Genomic DNA, 24,508 nt, shown 5'->3' on the forward strand with positions numbered 1-24,508 from the left:
ATTACCATTAAGTTTGGACGTGAACAATTGTAGACTAGCCAGATCCCCCTCCCAAACCATGGTGAGATTGTCTATGTATCTATGGTTCCGCACTAACTGTGCCGGTTGGTCACAAAATATGGTTTCATACTCCCATAGTGCCATGAATAAATTTGCGACACTTGGGGCAAACCAGGCTCCCATGGCAACTCCGAGGGTCTACAGATAAAATTGTCCATCGTACCAAAAAAAAATTCTGGCCAGACTAAACTCTAATGATTTCATAAGAAATTCTCTATGAAAATCAGAAAGATCTGACTTATACAAAGCCCATCTTACAGACGTCAATGCGTCCTGATGTCCGATAATTGTATATAATGAACTAACGTTTGCAGTTACCAGGAGACTATTGGATTGGCATGGGATGGCTTAAAAAATTTGAATAATGTGCTTAGTGTCTTTTAGGTAGGCAGTAGTTGCTGATACCAATGGTTTCAAAAAGTTGAGTTGAGAGTTGAGTTGCATCTTGATATAGCGCGGCCCTTTACCGGGTCCCGACGCGCTTACAAACACATACACATATACAGGGGGTCCCCGGGTTACAAACAAGTTAGGGACTGTAGGTTTGTTCTTAAGTTGAATCTGTTTGCAAGTCGGAACAGGTACATTTTTTTAAGTGTAGCTCCAGCCAAAAAAACTATTTTTAAGCTTTTTGGATAGCATAGGGAAGGGTTAACACCCCTGTAACATTTGTTTTGCTGTCTGTGCTCCTGTTCAGAAGATTTCACCTCACTTTCTGTCCCAATGACAATTGGATTTTGAAAATTTTGGGTTGTTGTGGAAACAAGGATTGGTGATAAAGCATCGGTGGAGACACCTTTTTCCCATATTAACTCTTACAGGAGAGACTTTCCCTTCCTAGGAGTAGATTTCCTCTCACTTCCTGTTGTCTCCCTCCGTTTGTAAGTAGGAGTCGTTTGTAAGTCGGATGTTTGTAACTAGGGGACCCCCTGTACAGATACTAGGGCCAATTTTGTAGACAGGATCTGATTAACCTACCAGCATATCTTTGGAGTGTGAAGGAGGAAACAGGAGTACCTGGAGGAAACCCACGCAGGCACAGGGAAAACATGCAAACTCCAGGCAGATGGTGTTGTGGTCAGGATTTGAACCAGCGACCCTATTGCTGCTAGGTGAGAGTGCTAACCACTACACCACTGTGCTGCCTAGAGAGTGGATTACAATATTCAACATAAGAAACTTGAAAAAATCATTATTAAACACTGGGAGGTTCTGAGAAAGGATAAGGTTTTGGGTACGGTGTTACCCCCTCGTCCGCGTTTTATTTATAGGCGCACCCCCACCCTCAGAGATGTCATAGCTCCAGGGGTCATAGATCTCCCTGTAGCCAAGGATAACAGATAATTTTCTTTTTTTTTCAGGTTTTTATTCCTGTGGAAAATGTCCTTCATGCAGGCAATGTAAACATAATGTTAAAAGACAAAAGGAATTTACCTCTTCTCTTACTAATAAAAAATACCTTATTAAGAATCAAATTACTTGCAATACCCTGGGGGTAGTATACATGCTGGAGTAGGTATGTGGGTAGGACCTCCAGACCTTTAGGTGTTCACATTTCTGAGCATGTGAACAACATTAAAAAGGGTTTACGAATGCATAGTGTCTCAAAACACTTCAGGCTCGTTCACAATAGGGACCCCAGGTATTTAAAATTTTGGGGGATAGAGAAAGTGGTTAAACACTGGAGGGGAGGTAACTTCATACAACATCTCAGTCAACAAGAATCCTTCTGGATATATGGGACAAAAGTTTCAGCTCCGGAAGGGTTAAACGTTGAATTTGATTTGAACTGTTTCATATCTGATAAATAGTGATTGTGTGTGTCTTATAGGTTTTGATAGGTTTATGGTTAATCTTAAACCGTTTTTATATGTTATGTTTTATGTATATATTTGTAATTGTAATGCGATGGCCACGGGTATTGTCAGGGCTGGGCTCAGCCCTTCCTTCACTGAGCTGGCCGCTCGGCTGTCGGCTAGTTGCCAGCTCCTATCTCACCTGTTAATGATATCCTGCTCGTCAGTCCTGCCTACTTAAGCCGTCCAGTCCAGATGATCTCTGCCTTCGCTTGGTCATATCTCTAGAGACGCTCTCCTTAAAGACTTGCTTGGCTGACATTCCTTCTGGCTCCAGATCCTGCTTGCTGTTCTACTACGCGGTTCTCTGGCTCCCTGATGTTTTGGCTTGTCTGACTATCCATTCCGGTTCCTGAACGCTGGCTATGTTTTGACTACGTTTACCTTTTTTTATTATTATAAACAAGTATGATTTAACTGTACTTCTGTCTCAGTCTGATTCATGGTTTCTGACAGGTATTTAACGTCCTATAATATCTATTTGGTAATGTTGAATACAAGTAGGACTTCTTAGGAAACTTTGAAGGATTTTTGTGCACCCTCTCTTTCCCCTTTCTTGCATTTGTATTGGGTGAGCTCAGTGTCCCCACGGGTATGTTTAATCGTAGCTCAGAGCAGGAACTTCCTGTTGGCTGCGATCTCCATGGAGACAAGCCACCTATTTAAACTCAAAGGTGATGTGGTAACCCCGCCCTTGCTGACGAAGTCCCGTAGGACATAACGCCTACGGAGGGGGATCTACCTTGTGGTCATCCACTGCCATCGTACCTTACATGCTGATAATATCGGACGTCCACGCTGGATGTCATTCATTTTATAGTAACTTGTTACCGCTGTATGAAGCCTGGAAGTACGGCTTTAAAATAAATTACTATTTTTGACGGAGAGCACTTAGATTGTGTTCCATTATTTCACACTGTCTTCGGCTGATCTGGTCCATTGGAGTGATGGTACCTTTATTCTGCTGTGGATACAAGCTCGTTTGACCTTCTGTTAGTTCAGAGGTCCATCAGATCTGATAAGCGCCCGATTTTTATCAGCTGGTGGAGGTGGTGTTGCAAAGAAATCTGAAGTTCATCACAAGGTTTCTTCATCTCCTTTTCCTGGGACTTGTAGTTCCTTTGTGAACACCGTGTTCACTGGCTTTTTGTCATTATTATTATTACAATAATTATTATTATTATTGCGCTGCATTTATTTTTATTTTGTATAAAAGTATTTGATCCCCTATCAATCAGCAAGATTTCTGGCTCCCAGGTGTCTTCTATACAGGTAACTAGCTGAGATTAGGAGCACTTCCTTAAAGGGAGTGCTCCTAATCTCAGCTTGTTACCTGTTTAAAAGACACCTGTCCACAGAAGCAATCAATCAGATTCCAATCTCTCCACCATGGCCAAGACCAAAGAGCTGTCCAAGGATGTCATAGACAAGATTGTAGACCTACACAAGGCTAGAATGGGCTATAGGACCATCGCCAAGCAGCTCGGTGAGAGAGGGTGACAACAGTTGGTGCGATTATTCGCAAATGAAAGGAACACAAAAGAACTGTCAACCTCCCTCGGTCTGGGACTCCATGCAAGATCTCACCACATGGAGTTTCAATGATCATGGGAACGGTGAGGAATCAGCCCAGAACTACACAGGAGAATCTTGTTAATGATCTCCAGGCAGCTGGGACCATAGTCACCAAGAAAACAATTGGTAACACACTACGCCGTGAAGGACTGAAATCCTGCAGCGCCTGCATGGTCCCCCTGCTCAATAAAGCACCTGTACAGACCAGTCTGAAGTTTGCTAATGATCATCTGAATGATTCAGAGGAGAACTGGGTGAAAGTGTTGCAGTCAGAAGAGACCAAAATTGAGCTCTTTGTCATCAACTCTACTTGCCATGTTTGGAGGAGGAGGATTGAAGAACACCATCCCCGCATCAAACATAGAGGTGGAAACATTATGCTTTGGGGGTGTTTTTCTGCTAAGGGGATAGGACAACTTCAACGCATCAAAGGGATGATGGACAGGGCCACGTACCGTCAAATCTTGAGTGAGAACCTCTTTCCCTCAGCCAGGACATTGAAAATGGGTCGTCGATGGGTATTCCAGCATGACAATGACCCAAAACACACGGCCAAGGCAACAAAGGAGTGGCTCAAGAAGCACATTAAGGTCCTGGAGTGGCCTTAATGCCATAGAAAATATGTGGAGAGAGCTCAAGCTGTGTGCAAACCTGATGGCCAACTACAAGAAATGTCTGACCTCTGTGATTGCCAACAAGGGTTTTGCCACCAAGTACTAAGTCATATTTTGCGAAGGGGTCAAATACTTATTTCACTCATTAAAATGCAAATAAATTTATAACTGTTTTGAAATGCATTTTTTAAAGTTTTTTTTGTTGTTATTCTGTCTCTCACTGTTAAAATAAACCTACCATTAAAATTATAGACTGACCATTTCTTTGTCAGTGGGCAAATATTCAAAATCAGCAGGGGATCAAATAGCTTTTTCCCCTCACTGTAGCATGTTCCTCTACAGGCAAAGCATTCTTAAAATAAAGGCAATACATAAGAATATATACACACTGGCATTCCTCTTGCAGAAATCAAAATCAATGGATGCATCAATATTGTCTGGTGTAGTGCATTTATATTGTGTTTTTTTTTCTCATTTTTTAACGCACAGAAAAAAACGTACTTCTAGGACAACAAATTAAATGTAATGTGCATCTCCACACATTCAAGGCTCTTGCACATGGTAAGCCATACAGAGAAATATACTCTAGTTGTTGAGCCATAGCCACAGTGCATTTTTTTCCATAGACAGACATCTATGTAAGGGTAAATGCCTACACTTTTAACCTTTTAAAAAATATGCAAGTACGCATGCAACTGCAAGTGCTGGCATATACACAAGCATAGCCGTGTACAGAGTTTTTTGTAATGTATGTTAAGTAGAAAAAAAATACACTGCAGCTGTGGTCCCCAGGAGTCACAAAAACAAGCGTATTTTCCTCTGTACGGCTGTACTTCTAATATACAACCATGTAGAAGAGCCCTTTGTCTGCAAACTATTTTGCATTAAAAAAAGTCACATCAACACATTGAGAAAGTCTGATGATTATCATGTCAGCAATTGAAACCATATTTTGGTGCCAGGCACTTTGAACCACAACAAACTTTAGACGCAAGTGTGTAGATTTACTGAGCTTGATTTACTATACACAAATAGACTGTTCATTTTGCAAGGAAAGTTGCGCTTCGCTGCAGAATTTTCCCCAGAGCTTAGTAAATGAGATGAAGCTCTGCTGACTATGATCATCCAATTATGTGTAAGCAAAAATACTGTTTATTTCCAAGTAAGGTGATTGCAAAGTGAAATTTTACCACATTCACAAAGTGAAATTCCCTTGCAAAGTGAATAGACTGCCTTTACATAATCAACCCTGCTATGTCACTATTACTTAGTCCCCTGTAGATATTTTACATTACACATATCATCACATTTTACTAAAAGAGACAATGACCTGCTTGAAGTGTTGCTCTCTGAATGATGGGTTTTTCTCTTGGATGATCTGGAAGGGGAGCTTCCCCCCCTATCCAAGAGTCTCTGAGTCTGAAAAGCAGGGTGGTTCAAGCACTGATCGGTCAGATATCTATCAGACGGATTTAGCTTCAGTAAGTTCTAGATAAAACAAAGTATTGTTTATAATCAGGAACAACAATACCCAGGTATTTTCAATCATTTGCCTTTATAAAAAAATACAAAACAGCTTAATCTGAAGACTTATTTTGCCAGAATACATTTTGTCACTGAAAACAAGCTATTGTGTTTAGGTATTGTGAAGATGAACAGTATGAAAGTTAGATAAAATGGTAGATGTTTAATAATCTTAACTCTTGGTGGGAAACCACCAAGTTCAGCATCAACACAGTATCTGACAAAATCAGTATAGAATCTTTACACTGCACAAAAACCAATATTGCATGACTGTAAGAATAAAGAATGACATTAATTTGAAAAAAAGGGCTACCCCTACCAATCATGTTCCTTTTAACCCATTATTGATTTTTTTGGTCAAATAGACCATGGACATAAACACACAGCAGGATACTCGAAACGTGTACACTTTATAGCTGCTAGAAGAGGAAAACAATTCTGCACAGCTGGGTGGATATGATCATTGCTCCCAAGAAACTGTTCCCACAAAATTGACCTAGTTGTTCTGCAACTAACATCTCTACAAAAATATCTTCACAGTAAAAAAAAAAACTCATAAAGGGTAACTCCACTACAAAAAATCTATTTAAAGGGTAACTCCACTTTCATTGGGGAAAAAAATAAGTAAATAAAAAATAAAATAATTTAGTGAATACAATTGCGACTCAATCATATTGTAATTGAATGTTAATATAAATTACCCTTCCTTTTCAATCTGCAGCGCTGTAATTTTCTGTAAAATGCAATCCAATATGGCTACCTGGAGGCTTTCTGTACACTGATTTTCCCAGAAGTCTGCACAAAAATACAAGTCAGACGTTTGCCATCCCCTGCAACATAAATGTCATTTTTGGACGGGATGCTCCTAAAGGGAAATCTCATCCAAAGGGATGCAGGCTCTGCCACTTTCCTTATTAGAGCCCTGCAGGTGCAGCAGCTGATTAATAATTATAAAACTACTCCCATTCTCCTTCACTTTGCACATGGGCACAGACAAACAAACAACTATATCTTCAGAACAACAAAAGGTAGGACGCTAAATGTTTGTTAAAAAATCCCTGCACTGTACATAGATCACCCAGAGGGGAATGTTTTTTTCTAAACAAAGGTGGAGTTAAGGATACCACAGTGAGTCTAGGCCATACTAAAATGGAACCGTCTCAAACATACAACAGCATTGAAACCTTCAACAAAGTTAATTTGTGAAACTAATTTTTAATATGACCACTTGGACTTATAAATACTTCACTTTAATTATGAATCCTTAAATGTGATGTAACATTTCTACTTATCCTAAAGTAAACCATGTAAAACAAATCTTCAGATTTACTGTAATAGTGGCCCCCTTACCAGTTTATACTTATCTTTTCTTTACTCCCCTGATGCTCTATCCAGTCAAAATAAAGACAGGAAGCCTTTTGTAGCTTACACAGGCCTAAGAACTCTCTCCCTGCCCTCATGTGATGGGTGCTTGCGCAACTGCCAAGTATCGGGAGTGAGTGACATGTCCCTCAAAGATAAAAAAAAGTTTCTTTGCTCCCAACAGCTGAACAAGGTGACAGAGAAGTAAAGGAAAGGTAGGAAAAAGTTGCTGGTGGACCATATTTAAAGAGAAACCTGCTGTTTAGCCCTACAGGAGCAAGAGTATGTTTAGCCAAAATCATTTTATCTTGTTCTAGACATAGAGGTAGAATTAAAACCTCTACCTGTTTTTTACTCCGATCTTTGGCTCCTTTAGAGAAAATGTCTGTCAATTTTTTATCATCCAGATACACCTGTTCTTTTACCAGGGAGGACATAGACAAACAGAAAAAAATGACCTGGGTTCTAGCCTTACTCTACTGTATTTTTGTTGTTACATAGTTACATACATAGTTACATAGTAGGTGAGGTTGAAAAAAGACACAAGTCCATCAAGTCCAACCTATGTGTGTGATTATGTGTCAGTATTTCATTACATATCCCTGTATGTTGCGGTCATTCAGGTGATTATCTAATAGTTTCTTGAAGCTATCAATGCTCCCCGCTGAGACCACCGCCTGTGGAAGGGAATAACACATCCATGCCGCTCTTACAGTAAAGAACCCACTACGTAGTTTAAGGTTAAACCTCTTTTCTTCTAATTGTAATGAGTGGCCACGAGTCTTATTAAACTCTCTTCTGCGAAAAAGTTTTATCCCTATTGTGGGGTCACCAGTACAGTATTTGTAAATTGAAATCATATCCCCTCTCAAGCGTCTCTTCTCCAGAGAGAATAAGTTCAGTGCTCGCAACCTTTCCTCATAACTAAGATCCTCCAGACCCTTTATTAGCTTTGTTGCCCTTCTTTGTACTCGCTCCATTTCCAGTACATCCCTCCTGAGGACTGGTGCCCAGAACTGGACAGCATACTCCAGGTGCGGCCGGACCAGAGTCTTGTAGAGCGGGAGAATTATCGTTTTATCTCTGGAGTTGATCCCCCTTTTAATGCATGCCAATATTCTGTTTGCTTTATTAGCAGCAGCTTGGCATTGCATGCCATTGCTGAGCCTATCATCTACTAGGACCCCCAGGTCCTTTTCCATCCTAGATTCCCCCAGAGGTTCTCCCCCCAGTGTATAGCTTGCATTCATATTTTTGCCACCCAAATGCATTATTTTACATTTTTCTACATTGAACCTCATTTGCCATGTAGTCGCCCACCCCATTAATTTGTTCAGGTCTTTTTGCAAGGTTTCCACATGCTGCAGAGAAGTTATTGCCCTGCTTAGCTTAGTATCGTCTGCAAATACAGAGATTGAACTGTTTATCCCATCCTCCAGGTCGTTTATAAACAAATTAAATAGGATTAGTCCCAGCACAGAACCCTGGGGAACCCCACTACCCACCCCTGACCATTCTGAGTACTCCCCATTTATCACCACCCTCTGAACACGCCCTTGTAGCCAGTTTTCAATCCATGTACTCACCCTATGGTCCATGCCAACGGACCTTATTTTGTACAGTAAACGTTTATGGGGAACTGTGTCAAATGCTTTTGCAAAATCCAGATACACCACGTCTACGGGCCTTCCTTTATCTGGATGGCAACTCACCTCCTCATAGAAGGTTAATAGATTGGTTTGGCAAGAACGATTCTTCATGAATCCATGCTGATTACTGCTAATGATATCGTTCTTATTACTAAAATCTTGTATATAGTCCCTTATCATCCCCTCCAAGAGTTTACATACTATTGATGTTAGGCTAACTGGTCTGTAATTCCCAGGGATGTTTTTTGGGCCCTTTTTAAATATTGGTGCTACATTGGCTTTTCTCCAATCAGCTGGTACCATTCCAGTCAATAGACTGTAAAAATTAGGAACAACGGTCTGGCAATCACCTGACTGAGTTCCCTAAGTACCCTCGGATGCAAGCCATCTGGTCCCGGTGATTTATTAATGTTAAGTTTCTCAAGTCTAATTTTAATTCCGTCCTCTGTTAACCATGTAGGTGCTTCCTGTGTTGTGTCATGAGGATAAACACTGCAGTTTTGGTTACTGAAGCCCCCCGATTCACTCGTGAAGACTGAGGAGAAGAATAAATTCAATACCTTTGCCATCTCCCCATGCTTTGTAACCAGATGTCCTTCCTCATTCTTTATGGGGCCAATATGGTCTGTCCTCCCTTTTTTACTGTTTACATACTTAAAGAATTTCTTGGGATTTTTTTTGCTCTCCTCCGCTATGTGTCTTTCATGTTCTATCTTAGCCGTCCTAATTGCACCCTTACATTTCTTATTGCATTCTTTATAAAGTCTGAATGCTGAGGATGATCCCTCAACCTTGTATTTTTTGAAGGCCTTCTCCTTTGCTTTTATATGCATTTTTACATTGGAGTCAAGCCATCCAGGATTTTTGTTCGCTCTTTTAAATTTATTACCCAATGGGATACATTGGCTAATGCCCTTATTTAATATGCTCTTAAAGCAAACCCATCTCTCCTCCGTATTCTTTGTTCCTAATATTTTATCCCAATTTATGCCTTTTAGCAAGGTTTGTAGTTTAGGGAAGTTGGCTCTTTTGAAATTCAGTGTCTTTGTGTTCCCTTCATGTTTCCTATTTGTGTGATTTATACTGAAACTAATTGACCTGTGATCGCTGTTACCTAAATTGCCCCGTATTTCCACATCTGTGATCAGGTCTGTATTGTTGGTAATCAGTAGATCCAGTAATGTTTTATTTCTAGTTGGTGCGTCTACCATCTGACCCATAAAATTGTCCTGCAAGACATTAAGGAACTGGAGAGCCTTAAATGAATGCGCGGTTCCCTCCGCCCAGTCTATGTCTGGATAATTAAAATACCCCATTATGATAACACTTCCCATCCTTGCTGCTAATCCAATTTGTGATAGGAGATCCGTCTCCACTTCCTCCCTTAGGTTAGGGGGCCTATAGCATACTCCCAGTATTATTTTCCCCTTAGCTTCATCCCTTTGGAGCTCTACCCATAAGGATTCCACCTCCTCACTAGTTCCCTCAGTGATGTCATCTCTCACATTCACTTGTACATTATTCTTGATATATAGGCATACTCCTCCCCCTTTTTAACCCTCTCTATCCTTGCGGTATAGGGTATATCCTTGAATGTTTGCCAGCCAATCATGAGAGCTGTTGAACCAGGTCTCTGAAATTCCCACAAAATCCAAATCCTCCTTGTACAACAGTATCTCTAGTTCACCCATCTTGTCCGCCAGGCTCCTGGCATTGGTGAACATGCCACATAGTTTAGACCGGTCGCATATTGTCCTCGTATTGGGTGATTCAAGATTGCAACTAGGACTTGCTACTATACTCACCTTGTGTTTTTGTGCTTTGGTTAACCTACCACTAATGCCCCCAATACTACCCTCTGGAATATCTTCCGCGCTGGCTATCACTGTCTCTGGACCTTCCCCCCCCATCGCCTAGTTTAAAAACCCCTCTAACTTTTTGGCCATCTTCATTCCCAGCAGATCTGCACCCTCCTCATTTAGGTGCAGTCCGTCCCTTCTATAGTACCGGTTACCGACTGAGAAGTCGGCCCAGTCCTCCAGGAACCCAAACCCCTCCTTACTACACCAGCTCTTCAGCCACTTGTTTACTTCCCTAATCTCCCTCTGCCTTTCTGGTGTGGCTCGATGTACCGGTAGTATTCCTGAGAACACTACCTTGGAGGTCCTTTTCCTCAATTTAGCACCTAAGTCCCTAAAATCGTTCTTTAGGACACTCCATCTGCCTCTGACTTTGTCATTGGTGCCAACGTGCTATACAACCCAAATTCCAAAAAAGTTGAGATGCTGTGTACAATCTACATAAACACAGAATGCAATAATAAAAACAGAAAATGTACGAATTTAAGAAAAAATAAAGTCATTTTGAAGTCGATGGAAGCAACACATCTAAAAAAAGTGAGAAGTCAACAAAAAGCTGACAAAGTACAACCCCAATCCCAAAAAGTTGGAACAGGCCCCTCTTCTTTTAACAACGCTCTGTAAATGTCTGGGAATGAAGGAGACCAGTTGCTGGAGTTTTGGGAGAGGAATTTTGTCCCATTTTTGCCTGGGCATATGCTGCTGTAAAACCTGGATATATCTTTCAGCATTGAAGGTGCTTTTCCAGATGTGTAAGCTACCCATTCCATATGCACCAATACACCCCTATACCATCAGATATGCTGGCAGTTGAACTCAATGGTGAAGCTAGACATTCTTTCACCCAGGGCAAAGAATCAGTTCACTCCCCCTCCCACCGTAACGGGACAAGATTAGGCAGGAAAGTGAAAGGCTATAGCTGCTGAGTCAGCTATCTGTCCCTTACCCCTGTGCTCCTCTGTTCCGCCCCTGCTCCTCTGGTACGCACCCATGCTCCTCTGGTCCCCCCTGTGCTCCTCTCCTCCCCCACATGCTTCTCTGTTTTCCCTTGTTCCTCTATTCACCCGTGCTCCTCTAGCCCCTCCTGATTCTCTGTATCTCCGTGCTCCTCTGGTACCCCCCATGCTCCTCTGGTCCCCCCTGTGCTCCTCTCCTCCCCCACATGCTCCTCTGTTTTCCTGTGATCCCTGTACTCTGCCCTACCTATTACTAACCTCTATGCACCGCCCTACCTATTACTGACCCCTATATACTGCCCTACTTATTACTGACCTCTATACACTGCTCTACCCATTACAAATCTCTATACACTGCACTGCATTCAGGCCTGAAACCAGTTGAGCAAGTCAGCCTGCAGTACCAGGTGTTCTGCCATCATGATAGACTCCTGCATCAGACTTGTGGGTGACCAATTACTCTCCAAATATGACAAAAAAAGTGAATTAAAGTGAATGAGTTCTTATTATTTAGTTAGGCCTTACCAGTTAATTTCTTAAGGCAAAAAAAAAAAGAAAAAAAAAAGGAAGTCGAACCTGGGTGATCTTTGAACGCTTTCATCTTTCGGGAAGATCTCCACCTCTCAAAGGTTGCCTACCCCTGTTCTAGAGCTACTGGGTCCTATGACAGTCAACACATAGCCGAGACATAAGCGCTGTTGAATTTACAGTGTCTTGTGTTTTGCTTTCCGAAAGAGCCTATTTAATGTTTTTACATCTGAATAATACAGCATTAACGTTTTACATATTTACTGAATGGTCCATTTTAACCTAAGCATCCCCACTGAAAGTTTTTACTTACCAAATCCTGTCATATGTTAAGAGACCAAACTCCTTAAAGAGGAACTTATGGCATAAGTTTGCCCACCCCCTCACTTCCCTGCCCACAACCTTCTGGGACATGTCACAGGAGGCTGCAGGACCATTCCCAAAGTGCAGAGCGGCCCGTGCATGTGCAGTGACAAGCCAGATGTGAAGCCACAAGGAGTCACAGCTGGCTTCCTTTAGTAAACATGCCAGCGCCAAGGACCTGAAAACCGGTGAAGAACTGGTCCAGGTGTGGACGCCGCTGGATCTTTGGACAGGTACAGTAAGTACAGTATTTGTAGCAGCTGACTTTTAATTTTTTTTCATACAGCCTGAAGATTCTCTTTAAATTGGTTGTTTATATTGCTCTCACTGGCCAGTTCGCATTGTGCTGTGAAGAGAAGCAGAGAACAGCCTCTCCACTCCTCATGGCAGCTAAATAAATCACTGCACACTTTAACAGAAACACATAAATGGCAAAGAGCACTCATAGAAGATGTTCCATACCTTCATGAGGTCAAGTAATACACCACTAATGATGCCTAAATATCGTCTTTCCAAAGACTGAGGGTGATTTACAGCCGGAAACTGAAATACAAGAAAGGGAAGAAATCTTTACAAAAAAACACAAACAAAATCCATAACAGACCATTTTGTATCACAAATATAGTATAGAACCTGTTTTGTCTTTGTATACATATAGCAAATGTACTATCCACATGTAAAATATGTATTGATATAATGAAACTCTCCATTTGGACATCTTAGAGATTCTTTCCAACCACCTTCAGTTGAAATATGGAAAGAGTGGTTTACTAGTAGTGATCCTTCAGGAAATTATAGAATATAAATGCTTTGCGGTCTTTACGTATGTATATGCCTTTTTGCTGTTTAATTTCTTGCTGGCCTCGGGGAGATCATATTTTGTATGAAACCAAAAAAATCTGTAGGTTCTAAGGCCTGTAATCGCCTATACTAAAAACATGTTCTATATAACTGTGAAATGTGAGTGAAGTAAGGCAACTTAGATGTGTATTTGGCACACGACAAAATGTTTATCACAGTGCATTACTTACTATATCTTAAGTAATATATCAGAATAAGATATTTGCTAATAAAAAATACGATATACTGTATGTACTGTATATAAATATATATATATATATATATATATATATATATATATATATATATATATATATATATAAATATATATATATATATATACACACACACACTGAGATTTGGAACCGTTGGTGGATATCTAAACCTGAGCACAAAAAAATAAATATAGTAAGCTCCTAATTTATCTGAAGTGGTCCATAGAGTGCATGTCCATTGTACTTATGCAAAATTTCTTACATAATCACAACAAGCTCACATGTTTTATTCTAGATGGGAAGTGTGGTTGCACATGTGTACACTACTAGTTTAATGATAAATATAAAAATGTAATTATTCTCAGATTTGGAACACTGGTACTGTGGCGCAGTTTAATATTCTTATACCGGTTTATTGTTTTTCCCTTGAGGTCTTTGTTTTTTGTCCTTTTATTCAATTTTGTGTGCTTGTATCAATGATATCTCTATATTTGAATGCACATATGCCATTGATCTAACGTAGTATCCACTATATTGTATAAAATTGTATATTGGAAAGTTGTATTATCTAGATATGAGCGCATGGTAAAATTTGACTGTGGTACTTCTACTGTAAAACTTAACTTCATATCTGCGAAAACGTAAAACGTTAATACAAAATATTGAAACTTAAAAATGTAATTATACTGCAGCTTACCAGTCCTGAGTATCTGCATTTGTTTTTATTTTTCAGGCAAAGAACATTTTCTGTTAGTACAGAAAATTCATGTTTATCTCAATAGAAATGCGGTGCTTTTGCTAGGTCTTGTGAATCAGACTGATTTATCAAACAATGTTACCTTCCTTCCAAGTTGTCCTTTTTAAACTACTAATTCTGCTAAAGAGAGGAAAACGTGTTAATCTGGTCATACACAGTTCAGAATTTTCATTCAGCCAGAGGGCTGAACGAAAAAAACTGAGCTGATTCCCCAATCCACAAATTTGAGGTGGATGGGGGAATCCTCCCCTTTGCACTAATGTATTCCGAAAGCTGTGAGACTCCCCCGCTGGAAGTATAGCGATAACTATGCTCACAGCGCTCAATAAACATTTCAATTTTAAATAAAAGAGAGAAGTCCACAAGGTGGCACATGGATCTTGCTGGACTTAACCTCTAGTAATCCTGTACATTGTATTAAGTTGCTGAATTCCTGCTTTAAATTTGTGGATACTAGGAAGAATCACCTCATCATAGATAGCTAAAAAGATCATTGGTGTCAATAGGAACTTATCCGAGATGTAGAAACTGCTCCTTGCTCAAGGAACCCCTAGAAACTAGTAAATATTTTATTATATCTTTTCATGTGACAACACTCAAGAAATGACACTTTGTTACAATGTAAAGTAGTGAGTCTACAGCTTGTATAACATTGTAAATTTGCTGTCCCCTTAAAATAACTCAACACACAGCCATTAATGTCTAAACCGCCAGCAACAAAAGTGAGTACACCCCTAAGTTAAAATGTCCAAATTGGGCAGAATTAACCATTTTCCCTCCCCGGTGTCATGTGACTCGTTAGTGTTACAAGGTCTCAGGTGTGAATGGGGAGCAGGTGTGTTAAATTTGGTGTTATCGCTCTCATGTTCTCATACTGGTCACTGGAAGTTCAACATGGCACCTCATGGCAAAAAACTCTCTGAGGATCTTAAAAAAAGAATTGTTGCTCTACATAAAGATGGCCTAGACTATAAGAAGATTGCCAAAACCCTAAAACTGAGCTGCAGCCTGGTGGCCATCATTCAGCAGTTCAACAGGACAGGTTCCACTCAGAACAGGCCTCACCATGGTCGACCAAAGAAGTTGAGTGCATGTGCTCAGCGTCATATCCAGAGGTTGTCTTTGGGAAATAGATCTATGAGTGCTGCTAGCATTGCTGCAGAGGTTGAAGGGGTGGGAGGTCAGCCTGTCAGTACTCAGACTATACGCCGCACACTTCATCAAATTGGTCTGCTGGCTGTCGTCCCAGAAGGAAACCTCTTGTAAAGATGATACACAAGAAAGCCCACAGTTTGCTGAAGAGAAGCAGACTAAGGACATGGATTACTGGAACCATGCCCTGTGGTCTGATGAGACCAAGATAAACTTATTTGGTTCAGATGGTGTCAAGCGTGTGTGGTGGCAACCAGGAGTACAAAGACAAGGGAGTCTTGCCTACAGTTGAGCATGGTGGTGGGAGTGTCATGATCTGGGGCTGCATGAGTCCTGCTGGCACTGGGGAGCTACAGTTCATTGAGGGAACCATGAATGCCAACATGTACTGTGATATATTGAAGCAGAGCATGATCCCCTCCCTTCAGAGACTGGACTGGAGGGTAGTATTTCAACATGATAACAACCCCAAACATACCTTCAAGATGACCACTGCCTTGCTAAAGAAGCTGAAGGTAAAGGTGATGGACAGGCCAAGCATGTCTCCAGACCTAAACCCTATTGAGCTTCTGTGGGGCATCCTAAAACGGAAGGTGGAGGCAGGGCCGATCCTAAGGTCACAGACGCCTGGGTGCAGAAATATTTCTGGCGCCCCCACGTGGGCGTGGTCATCTTACCAACTCCTCCCCTTTACAAATGTTTCTATGGCAATGACTCAAACACAGAGATGCTCCCCTAAGAAGTCTTCGTTACCCTGGGATCCTCCCATGACCTCTTAACAATAAAGCAAATACAGGAAGAGCGTACACTAATGAGACCTGGAGGGGAGTCTCTCTGATGCACACAAAGAGGGCTTCTGATAGAGAGTCTGTTAGAAAAAGCCCCCAGACATAGTACAGGAGATGATCAGAGACTGCAGACATAGTACAGGAGATGGTCAGAGACTGCAGACATATTACAGGAGATGATCAGACTGCAGACATAATACAGGAGATGATCAGAGACTGCAGACATACTACATGAGACGGTCAGAGACTGCAGACATAATACAGGAGACGGTCAGAGACTGCAGACATATTACAGGAGACGGTCAGAGACTGAAGACATAGTACAGGAGATGATCAGAGACTGCAGACATAATACAGGAGATGATCAGAGACTGCAGACATACTACAGGAGACGGTCAGAGACTGCAGACATAATACAGGAGACGGTCTGAGACTGCAGACATATTACAGGAGATGATCAGAGACTGCAGACATAAAACAGGAGACGGTCAGAGACTGCAGACATAATACAGGAGACGGTCAGAGACTGCAGACATAGTACAGGAGATGATCAGGGACTGCAGACATAGTACAGGAGACGGTCAGAGACTGCAGACATAATACAGGAGACGGTCAGAGACTGCAGACATGATACAGGAGATGATCAGAGACTGCAGACATAATACAGGAGATGGTCAGAGACTGCAGACATGATACAGGAGATGATCAGAGACTCCAGACATAGTACAGGAGATGATCAGAGACCGCAGACATAGTACAGGAGATGATCAGAGACTGCAGACATAATACAAGAGACGATCAGAGACTGCAGACATAGTACAGGAGATGATCAGAGACTGCAGACATAGTACAGGAGATGGTCAGAGACTGCAGACATATTACAGGAGATGATCAGAGACTGCAGACATAGTACAGGAGATGATCAGAGACTGCAGACATAGTACAGGAGTTGATCAGAGACTGCAGACATATTACAGGAGATGATCAGAGACTGCAGACATATTACAGGAGATGATCAGAGACTGCAGACATAAAACAGGAGACGGTCAGAGACTGCAGACATAATACAGGAGACGGTCAGAGACTGCAGACATAGTACAGGAGATGATCAGGGACTGCAGACATAGTACAGGAGACGGTCAGAGACTGCAGACATAATACAGGAGACGGTCAGAGACTGCAGACATGATACAGGAGATGATCAGAGACTGCAGACATAATACAGGAGATGGTCAGAGACTGCAGACATGATACAGGAGATGATCAGAGACTCCAGACATAGTACAGGAGATGATCAGAGACTGCAGACATAATACAGGCGATGATCAGAGACTGCAGACATAGTACAGGAGATGATCAGAGACTGCAGACATGATACAGGAGATGATCAAAGACTGCAGACATAGTACAGGAGATGGTCAGACACTGCAGACATATTACAGGAGATGATCAGAGACTGCAGACATAGTACAGGAGATGATCAGAGACTGCAGACATAGTACAGGAGTTGATCAGAGACTGCAGACATAGTACAGGAGATGGTCAGAGACTGCAGTTCTTATGAACGTTAGTAGATAATGGCCGATCGGCCCTCTCACCTGACCCAGCGATACAGCAACGGTTCCTCTGATCAGGAGTCAGCTCACTCTGAATTGCCCGCGGTGACTCCATTGGGTAGAGCCCAGATCTATATTCTGGCAATGACTCCATTCCTTTCTCTGCCAGGCATGGCACTAGGCTGTGTGGCTTTCCCTCTGGTGGCGCAGGGCAGCTGGGTTCTCTCTCTGGTGGTGTTCTCTCAGCACTGCCCTCTCCCTCTGGAGTCCTGGGTGTACTTCCCTGAAAGCTTTCCCAGGCTCCTGTCTCTCTCTCTCTCCCATTCAGCTGAGCATGCTGTGTGGGCTGCAGTTTCTATGTTACAGTGGGGCTGCCAGTCCTCGGGACTACATGTCCCACAATCCTCTTCTTTGCTCCTTTTTTTTCTTCCCTGGCTAATATGAAGGTGGGGGAAGAAACATAGTGCGCCGCTCACTAGTACAGACCTCCCATCAGTATAGACCCCCCTCAGGACAAACCACCCCCCTCCATTAGTACAGAACCACCCCTCCTCCATTAGTACAGACCCCCCAGAACAAGCCACCCCCCTCAATTAGTACAGACCCCCCAGAACAAACCACCCCTCCTCTATTAGTACAGACCCCTAGGACAAACCCCCCTCCATTAGTACAGACCCCCCGGACAAACCACCACCCTCTATTAGTACAGACCCCCCAACAAACCACACGCCTCCATTAGTACAGACCCCCCGGCCAAACTACCTCCCTTACATTAGTACAGACCCCCCCAGGACAAACCACCCCCCTCCATTAGTACAGACTCCCCAGGATAAACCACCCCCCCTACATTAGTACAGACCCCCCCAGGACAAACCACCCCCCTACATTAGTACAGCCCCCCCAGGACAAACCACCCCCTACATTAGTATAGACCCCCCCAGGACAACCCCCCCTACATTAGTACAGACCCCCCAGAACAAACCACCCCTCCTCCATTAGTACAGACCCCCCCAGAACAAACCACCCCCTTCCATTAGTACAGACCCCCCCAGAACAAACCACCCCCCTCCATTAATACAGACCCCCCAGAACAAACCACCCCCCCTCTATTAGTACAGACCCCTAGGACAAACCACCCCCCCACAATAGTACAGACCCCCCCGGGACGAAACCACTCCCGTACATTAGTATAGATCCCCCAGGACGAAACCACCCCCCCACATTAGTACAGACCCCCAGAACAAACCACCCCCCCTACATTAGTATAGACCCCCCAGGACAAACCACCCCCCTACATTAGTATAGACCCCCCAGGACAAACCACCCCCCCTACATTACTATAGACCCCCCAGGAGAAACCCCTCCCCCTACATTAGTATAGACCCCCCTGGACAAACCCCCCCTACATTAGTATAGACCCCCCCAGGAGAAACTCCTCCCCCTACATTAGTATAGACCCCCCCAGGACAAACATCCCCCCCATGTAAAACACCCGGGCGGCAGCTGGAGAGGAGAGAACAGTGTGCAGCCGCGCCGCCCGGGTGGAGAGTGTCAGGCTTGGGCAGCAGGCGGGATCGAGACACAGGAGGTCAAAGGAGGAGTACTGGAACACGTTGGGCTTGGGCACGGGCCGCCCCCCCCAGTGACGTCACCGCACGGCAGAGGCAGCCGCTCCGATCTCATTTTGTTCTCCTCCTCTGACAGGAAGAGGGAGGAGGGAGGGAGGAGGGAGGAAGGAGGGAGGGCTTCAGCACTCGGCAGGTCGAGGCGGCGACCAGCAGAGACAGCCGCCTACGAACAAGGAAGAGGAGGAGGAGGAGGGAGGGGAGCACTCTGGCGCTTCAGCGCCCCCATCTCTGTGGCGCCTGGTTGCACTGCACCCCGTGCACCCCGTCCAGGATCGTCCCTGGGTGGAGGAGCACAAGGTCTGTAACATCCACCAGCTCCGTGATGTCATCATAAAGGAGTAGAAGAGGACTCCAGTGTCAACCTGTGAAGCTCTGGTGAACTCCATGCCCAAGAGGGTAAAGGCATAGGTGGGAAATAATGGTGACCACCAATATTGACAATTTGGGCCCAATTTGGACATTTTCACTTAGGGGTGTACTAAGCTTCCTCTACCTGAGCAATCAATTGCACATCGGCAAACAAATTGAATGGGAAAGAAGCACAGAGCTGGTAAGTATTGAAAAGGTGAAAGGTAGGGGCAGTTCCTTGATCCAGAAAATAAAGTCATTATTTTACTTTAGGCCACTTTAATAGGGCAACTTTGGCTGTAGACACTAATGTGTACTTAATATTCTTGTCAATGAACTTTCATAAATCTTTTCCAGCCATGTTCTGTCAGTTTACTCTTACAGGTGTTCACATTTCTGAATAAACAATGTAAGTGTACCAGTCTTTCATCTCCCTTTTGTAAACATTAAAGTAGGGGTGCACCGAATGGAAATTTTGGTCCCGAAACCGAAAATGCAGGATGCACTTTGCTGAAAACTGAAACCGAAAATTACAGTTTTTAAAAAATATTTTTATTTTTTATATATCATTGTATTATATTTGACTTTTTAATTAATATCATCAATTTAAATTAATATGAATTTATTGTTGCTCATTATTGGCACCTTTAGTGCAAGAAAGGCCAAGAAAAATGCAGTGTGCAGTCTCTAATCATCTCTTGTATCATGTCCTCGGTCTCTAACCATCTCCTGTATCATGTCCTCAGTCTCTAACCATCTCTTGTATCATGTCCTCAGTCTCTAACCATTTCTTGTATCATGTCCTTAGTCTCTGACCATCTCTTGTATCACGTCTGCAGTCTCTTACTTAAACTTAAACACATTGCTAATAGTATTAGCAAAGTTTCCATTTGGTGCGCTTCTAGCAGACATGATACAAGAGATCAATGCAGCCTCACCAGTGCCCGTCACATGCAGCCTCACCAGTGCCCGTCATATGCAGCCTACCTGTGCCCAGCAGCCTCACCAGTGTCCGTCATATGCAGCCTACCTGTGCCAGTTATATGCAGCCAGCCTGTGCCCAGCAGCCTCACCATTGCCAGTCATATGCAGCCTGCCTGTGCCCAGCAGCCTCACTATTGCCCATCATATGCAGCCTGCCTGTGCCCAGCAGCCTCACCAGTGCCTGTGGATGCAGCCTGCCTGTGCCCGGATCAGAGCAGTGATCTCTGTGTGTCATGGAGCGGATTTGAATTGCCCGGGCCGCAGTAACAATGTCCCACCTCCTGTGATCACGTCACACTGATTCAATGTCATTGAATGACATTGTTACTGCGGTCCATGCAATTCAGCTCTGCGACACATAGAGATCCCAGCAAGGAGAGGAGTAGGGAGTGGAGGTCTGGGCATGCCGGGATGACACTCCCGCAATGGGCGGCACCTGGGGCAGCCCCTGCCCCTTTCGGTATCGGATTTTTTTTCTTTCGGCCAAAACACAAAAACACAGTTTTCAGACGATAATTTTCAGTGGCCGAAATTTCGGTGCACCTCTAATAAAAAGCGTTAAAAATTTTGGTAGCACAGTCCCTGAATAATGTAAGACTTTAGCATTTTTTAGATCAACGGTGCCCCTTCTTAATCTGAGGAGTAGTGGGTCTTTAAAGCAAAACTGTGCGAAAATTTAAAGTAATAATCATTAGTGAACAGGTGGGCCCCACCCTCCAATCACACAATGCAGTGCCCAGGGCCAGAGTGCACTGTCAGTGGAACCAGGCACTGCATGCAAATGGCTATACATATTACAACTAGAAAGATGGTATTTGCATAGTCATTTGGGATGGCTCTACACAGCACTGGAGGGGCAAATGTTTTGCTATGCGATATGTGCTAACAGCATACTGTTTGTTGTCAGCTATCTGGTCCTGTTATTTAGTTTAGTACTTTATAGTTTGTCCACAGGTTGTATTTCTTTAGACCATTGGCACATTTATGGTCTCTTGTAGATTGTTAAAAACATAACGACTGAGTAAAGAAATATCTGCCAAGTCAGAGCTATTACAAACATTGCCATTTAACATTATATCCTCTAGGTGTGATATTAAAATAGGTTTTAAAAATAAAGCAATAACAGACAGTGCAATGAAAAGCAAACATTCAAAAGGTTTTTAGAAAAACCCATATTGATCATTATTATGAAAAATACAGAGCATTTTATTTTTTTTTTCAGATCAAGGCCAGATAATGTTTAATGCTCTGTGAGTTATTATTCTTTGATCATTAGAATTTTAGGCTCAATTCAAAGGATTACAAATTCTCCCTTAATCTGTTTTGAAGGTACTTGCAGAGGTCATCAAGAACCCAAACACGATTGAAAATAGCTGGTAGCAACAAGTTAGCCCTACAGCTCTAATTGTGGGAACTCCAGAAGGCATGAAAGCAAATTAAACAGTAATTTGTACTGTAGCTGAAAGTCAAGATTATGTTGCGTAAAAGCCAGCGTATGCTCCTGAAGCATCAACATACATTACTATTTTTAACAAAGCCAAATATATTTCGATTGGTGCCTAGTTGCACTAGCCAAGAGTCATTCTTGGTATAAAATAGTTTATTTAATTAGGCAAAGAACAAACTGCGAATCCATAAAGGCTTTTAGAAAAGATCTTACACAAAACTGAATTGATCTGACTACAGTACAAAGAAAAAGACTGATTTGGGTTTCTGTCTGATATAAAAAGCTAAAGTGTCGGAATATTGATGTTATTTTCTGGCTATAAAATGTGGCAGGCTGAACAAAACCACACATAATTTCACAGAAAAAACAGGTCACATGTACAGTATATATTGCATCTATTTATCTGAAGCTCTGCTTTACCTTCACTGAAACCATTTTTGCATTTTAATTACAATATGGATTCTCAGATGTGAGATGAGCATGGCAGCAACTGTTTAGCAAATTGTTACTGAAGGGACCGTTATAATTTTGTCCCCTAAAATATCTTGGCCCTATGGGCTAAATGAAAAAAAAGGCTAACAGATTCCTCCATCCACAGCAAAGGTTTGATGAACTTCTGTCGAGCAGAGACAGCCATACAGTGAACAAAATTATTAAGTAACTTTAAAGATGCAAATTAAGCAGCAATTCTCCTGTATGACATAAACACAGTTCAACAATTGTATAAATATAGAATTGTGCTAAATAATAAAAAAATAACAAAAACAACATATAGAAAAAACAAATGTCCAAAGAAGTCCACAGATGTTTGAGATAGTTGTTTGTGATAGTAGATCTTAGATTTTTGGTGTTAATCTCCACCACGCACCATCTTGTGCAACAATGCCTCCACCAGAAGCTGAAAAACTTGCTTACCAGCTCCTGTAGACCCCTCATTACAAGGGGTCACTTTGCGCATATGGCTTATAACCCAACCTGGGCCTTTCTCTAAATCGCAAGGCTCTCCTGCACTTGTGGCTTCACTTATCTCAGTAGGATGGATGTGAAGTTTACCAAGAAAACAGAAAGCTCCTCATAGTATAAAATTCTTTAAGCATTTATTAAGATAATAAAATGTTGCACTTACAACAGCATTAGAACAATTGCACCTTGAGTTTGGTGCGTCGGCCGGCACACAACCAAACTGACCCATCCTTCAGGGACACAAGGGTGATGGTGACGTCAGCACGTCGCTCCGCCACATGCGTTTTGTCACAAAATGAAGGTTAAATGTGAAATTTTAGGGGCATTGCTCCTAAATAGAAGATGATCACCGCTCTAGGTTGGTTTTCACCTGTATCACTTCCACTGTACGCTAGCAGGTGATGGCCCTGTTTTTCACAGGCTTGACAGTAGAAGAGAAGTATCTGGTGGGCTGCACATCTAATAAGATCAACTTTATTAAGACATATTTAGAGTGGATATAAACCCCATTCATGAAATTTGAACTGGGCACATATATCTCTAGTGTTTTCTTATCTCTCTCCAAAGCACTATGTCCCATAGCTGTCTCTTGCTCCGTAGCTCTGTTATCAGCCTGATAACTTCTCACACGTTGTCCGAGATAGAAGTGTGTGTCGGGTGAGGTTGCTATAAATAGATTAGCAGTCAGCTTGCTGTCTAAGGATATATACAGATGAAGACAGCAGATATACATGTAAAGCTTATATAGGGAGATTTGTTTCATCCCTGTGTATCACCTGAGGCTGTTCTCTTCACTGGGTATATGTGAGGGTTTACATCCACTTTAAGAAAGACTCTCCACACTACATTCCATGGAACATAGCACTCCAGCTAGCTCATGACTAAGCGCTGATGTTGGCATGAAACACGTTAGCTGGAGTGCTATGCTCCCTTGAATGTAGTGTGCAGAGTCTTTCTTGAATATGACTTAATAAACGTGACTTTATTAGATGTGCAGCCATTGCCCCTAAATAAAGGGAGGTGCTAGGATATGGGTAGTGACAAGTGAATACTTATTATTGTGATTGTATTATAACTGTTGCTCATAAAGAGCACATGATTACATCAGTGGTATTATTAGCTTTTGTCTTTTTTTTTAGACCATACATTTTAATTCATTAGCCTATTTTGGGCATTATGAATATGTACTCACATTTGCTTTTACTTTTTTGTGAGCAAAGAAAGTTTTGCCTTCAGTTATACCTTAAGTTAAAGCAAATCAGTCAAATGTGTGGCCAGCAATAATCAGTAGCATTTGAACATGTTTCAATGCCCTTCACACTTCTAAATTTTATTTTCTAGCCTTTAGCATTCGGCTTTATTATGTATGTCTTTGATTTCTATATCATAGTTATTTGAACTCCAGCCCCTACAGACTGTTTTCAATGTTGCACCCAACAGTTTTGATAATTAGTTGTCCATGTTATCAGTAATGGAAGCTGGAA

The 24,508-nt window shown here is 42.3% G+C and overlaps 1 protein-coding gene across 7 annotated transcripts in view; it reads right to left on the bottom strand.

Moving 5' to 3' along the window:
* CDKL5 (cyclin dependent kinase like 5) overlaps nucleotides 1-24,508 on the bottom strand; it is a 571,173-nt gene that overhangs the window by 90,689 nt on the left and 455,976 nt on the right. For all 7 annotated transcript variants that reach the window (XM_073616451.1, XM_073616450.1, XM_073616452.1 and 4 more), the window contains 2 exons: nucleotides 12,809-12,889; nucleotides 5,436-5,593 (listed from right to left, as the gene is read on the bottom strand). In XM_073616451.1, the coding sequence (XP_073472552.1) occupies nucleotides 5,436-5,593; nucleotides 12,809-12,889 (239 nt within the window). The remainder of the gene's footprint in view (nucleotides 1-5,435; nucleotides 5,594-12,808; nucleotides 12,890-24,508) is intronic.

This window comes from Aquarana catesbeiana, linkage group LG02 (assembly GCF_042186555.1).
Source record: "Aquarana catesbeiana isolate 2022-GZ linkage group LG02, ASM4218655v1, whole genome shotgun sequence".
Lineage (NCBI taxonomy): Eukaryota > Metazoa > Chordata > Amphibia > Anura > Ranidae > Aquarana > Aquarana catesbeiana.